This window comes from Pteropus vampyrus, unplaced genomic scaffold, assembly GCF_000151845.1.
Source record: "Pteropus vampyrus isolate Shadow unplaced genomic scaffold, Pvam_2.0 Scaffold124, whole genome shotgun sequence".
Classification (NCBI taxonomy): Eukaryota; Metazoa; Chordata; class Mammalia; order Chiroptera; family Pteropodidae; genus Pteropus; species Pteropus vampyrus.
In genome coordinates, this window is record NW_011888905.1 from 49,317 (window position 1) to 52,555 (window position 3,239).

The 3,239-nt window shown below is 48.2% G+C and overlaps 2 protein-coding genes across 2 annotated transcripts in view; one reads left to right on the forward strand and one right to left on the reverse strand.

The window, feature by feature from the left end:
• Positions 1-1,020: 1,020 nt before the first annotated feature.
• NKAPL (NFKB activating protein like) lies at positions 1,021-2,511 on the reverse strand. Its single transcript, XM_011366323.2, has one exon. The coding sequence runs from the start codon at positions 2,386-2,388 to the stop codon at positions 1,225-1,227; it is 1,164 nt and encodes a 387-aa protein (XP_011364625.1). The 5' UTR covers positions 2,389-2,511; the 3' UTR covers positions 1,021-1,224.
• Positions 2,387-3,239, forward strand: part of LOC105296296 (zinc finger protein with KRAB and SCAN domains 4-like) — a 10,703-nt gene continuing 9,850 nt past the window's right edge. Inside the window, exon 1 of the mRNA XM_011366324.2 lies at positions 2,387-2,471. Within this exon, the coding sequence (XP_011364626.2) occupies positions 2,387-2,471 (85 nt within the window). The remainder of the gene's footprint in view (positions 2,472-3,239) is intronic.

Consider the following 3,239-nt stretch of genomic DNA (forward strand, 5'->3'; position numbering starts at 1 on the left):
TATTTACCTGTTACTTTTTAAAGTCTCTTCAGTAGAACATAAAATTCGGTGATGGCAAGGGTCAAGCCCAAGTCGTTCCTTGGTTTATATATCTGCCATAGCACCTAGCACATAGAAAGCACCTAATAATTCCCTTTGATCCAATAATTCCACTTCTAGGTGGCCACTTTCAGATACCCAAAAGATTCTTTTTGATGTGATCATTCTATTTCTAGATGAACATGCTACAGATAATAGATTCATATATCCACAAAGATTTTTCACTTCGGCGTTCTGTAATTATAAAATAAACAAAACATCTTAAACATCCAATAAAATAGGGTCCTTCCATACACTAGAACACTATAAAGTCATTACAAACAATAAGGTAGAGTTATATGCATTGATAAGACACCTCAAGATGTATAAAGTGAAAAAAGGTATTGATCCATGTGTACAGTGTGGTATGGTTTCTTTCATTCAGGTATCCTTTTCTTTCACCCATGTAGCCCTTAAGCTGACCAAACCTTGGCAACATCTTTTTTGAAGGTAGGCATGTGACCTAAGCTAATCCAATTAGGCAGAACCTCAGGATTCTTGTTTGCAATGCCAAGACAAAAATGTCATCGGGAAGTATATAACCAAACTCAAGAGCTTTGGCAGCCCTTTTCTTATTCGAGGGAAACTAGCCTGAAGAGAAAAATGACCCATAAAGAAAGAAGCCAAAGTCCTATTAAAGCCACGCTGGAAGCCTGTCCTCCCGCTGGACTTTTCAGTTACATAACTCAGTATAGATCCGCTATTTTAACTCTTTTTAATACAACTAGAGGTATACACTCGATTGAATCCTTTTTTCTTTCTGGAATTCTTCTGGTTTTCCTTGGGGCAAATTAATTGCTCCAGGAGGCAATGAAGCCAAGGCAACAGTGGTGGTGGTGGTGGGGTACCTTCAGGTTAATAGCACCGACCTTTACTCTGCAACAAATACGCTTGTATATACACAGAACTCATGGACATATACAGAAGACACCAAAAAGGGAGTTCTTTAGGGATAATGTTTGAATATTTTTAAAACCATGTGCATGTATTACTTTTTAAAATAAAAATACATTGCTGACGAGACCTCAAAAAGCAGCTTTTTCTAGAAGGACTTACATAGTAGATACAGTAGCACCATAAAGCCTTTTAATAATAGTACTTGGTCACAGAACATTGTTGGTCAGTCCTGCAGCACAACTAAAGTCCTTATTTGTCATCTTTCCCTTTGGTCTTTCTGTGCACCATCTCTCGGAAACTGGCTAGAATCTTACTCTCCCTCCTCCGTCTTTCTTCCTGGTTGAAGGATGCCAGAGCTCTCTTCTCGTCAGCACTGTAGATCTGGTTCTCTTTCCGCAGCCGCACAGCTTCCATTCTGCGATGCCGGCTCCCACTCATCACATAACCCGAGCATTCAAACGAAGCAATCTCTTCACTTGTCAGCCCAATCTCACCTCTTCGTGGGATCCGCTTTCCAGCTTTTACATACTCAGCCATAGCTGCACCTTCGCCTGGGAGCAGGGCATGGCCGTAGTTCAAGGGTTTCTCGTCCTGGGAGGCAGGTATCATAGGTGCTTCCGGACCTATCAGCTCCATGGCACCCGCAGTCTTTGAGCGCTCAGCCCAGACATATTCTGGCAGTTCTCCTTCTGAATCCTTAAAGCTTGAGTCACTGGGTTCTTTTTTAGTCTTCTTTTTCTTGGGGGTTTTCCTTCTGTGTTTCTTTTTCCTCTCTTTCTTCTTGGCTTTTTTTGCTCTCTTTTTCTCGTCATCAGAGCTAGTATTTCTGTCAGAGTCTGAATCAGTGTCACTATTATCAGAATAGTCCCTATACTTTCTTTTGGATTTTTTCTTTGTTTTCCTGTTTTTTGAACGACTGGTCTTTTTCCTTCTTCCTTCGGAGCCGATATCTGAACTGCTGTTCTTCTGAGTTTTCACCTCTTCACCTTCCACGGGGGTGTGCTCGTCGGAATCCGGCTCCGGAAACCTTGGCGACAGCCCCCACACCTCAGGAGCGCCCAGCTCGGCGATCCTCGCTCTCTCTCTCAGCCGCCGCTGCCGGTAGCTCTCCTCCTCCCTCCTGTGCTCTTCCGCGCGCTGGCCCCGTCCCGCACAAGCGTGGTGAAGGTCGCGGTACCCGCTGCGGTAGCTCGAACTGGACACGAACGCGCAGTTGCGGAGCCCGGGCTGCTCTCGAGACCCGGCGCGACTGAGGGGGTGAGGCCCGCCGACGCCCGCCCCGCCGCTCGGAGGCCCGAGGCCCTCGCGGCCGCGGGAGTGAGAGCGGGAACGGCCGCTCCTGGACGAGCTGCGTCGCCGTATCCGAGAGCCCGGGGTGTCCTCAGGACAGCGGGACCGGGACACCGGCGCCATGAGCCGCGCCGTCACAGGCGACCAGGCGGCAGACGCCCGGCGGTTACCGCAGAGAGCGCGGCGGGCGGACGAATCCCGCTCACGCAAGCGCGCCGGCCGCAGCCCCGCGCGCGCTTCCGCTTCCGGCCGTTTGCCAGGCACCGCCCCCTGCGCGCGCGGGCCGCGAGGCCGCCCTGGGGTTTTGGACGCTCTTTGTCTCGAGCGGGTCTAGGGACCTGGCTGCGCCTGTGTTAGGATTTACATTTCCCGACGCGAGCCCCGAGGGAACATAAAAAGAATTCGCGCCAATGAATCCCTCTGCTGTCAAACGCTCCTCTCTACCTGGATATTTGCCTTTAACTATCTTGGTAACTTAGCCTTCGCTCCTCCCATTCTCACTTCCTCCCTCCTTAACTTTACGGGTTGTTGGAGGGCTCCTATCTCCCATGCCCCTCCCGTTTATCCCATAGAAATGATCTTGTCCACCATCTTCAATGTGGAAATACGTTTATTAATGACTTCCCAACCCCACTTGTTCCTACTGGAAGCAAGAACCAGAACTGTTGGAATAAAAGTTTGGGCTCAGCTCCTCCTGCCAGCTGAGAGCCAGAGTGATGATTTCTCATTCTTAAATTCAGACACTCTTCTACCTCAGAAACGGAAGCATCCAACTCAGCCTTCTAGATGTCTTCATATCCAGTGAATTTCAGAAACTTTGCTGTTTGGGGAGTTTTTCTGCACTGACTTTGTTCATTCTCTGAAATGGCAGATATTTCATACAAGATCATTTCCCCCAATCTGAACATGTACACAGGAATTACCGTCATCTGGATTCTCCATAGTTAATTTGACCTGCTCAGATAGTTGACACG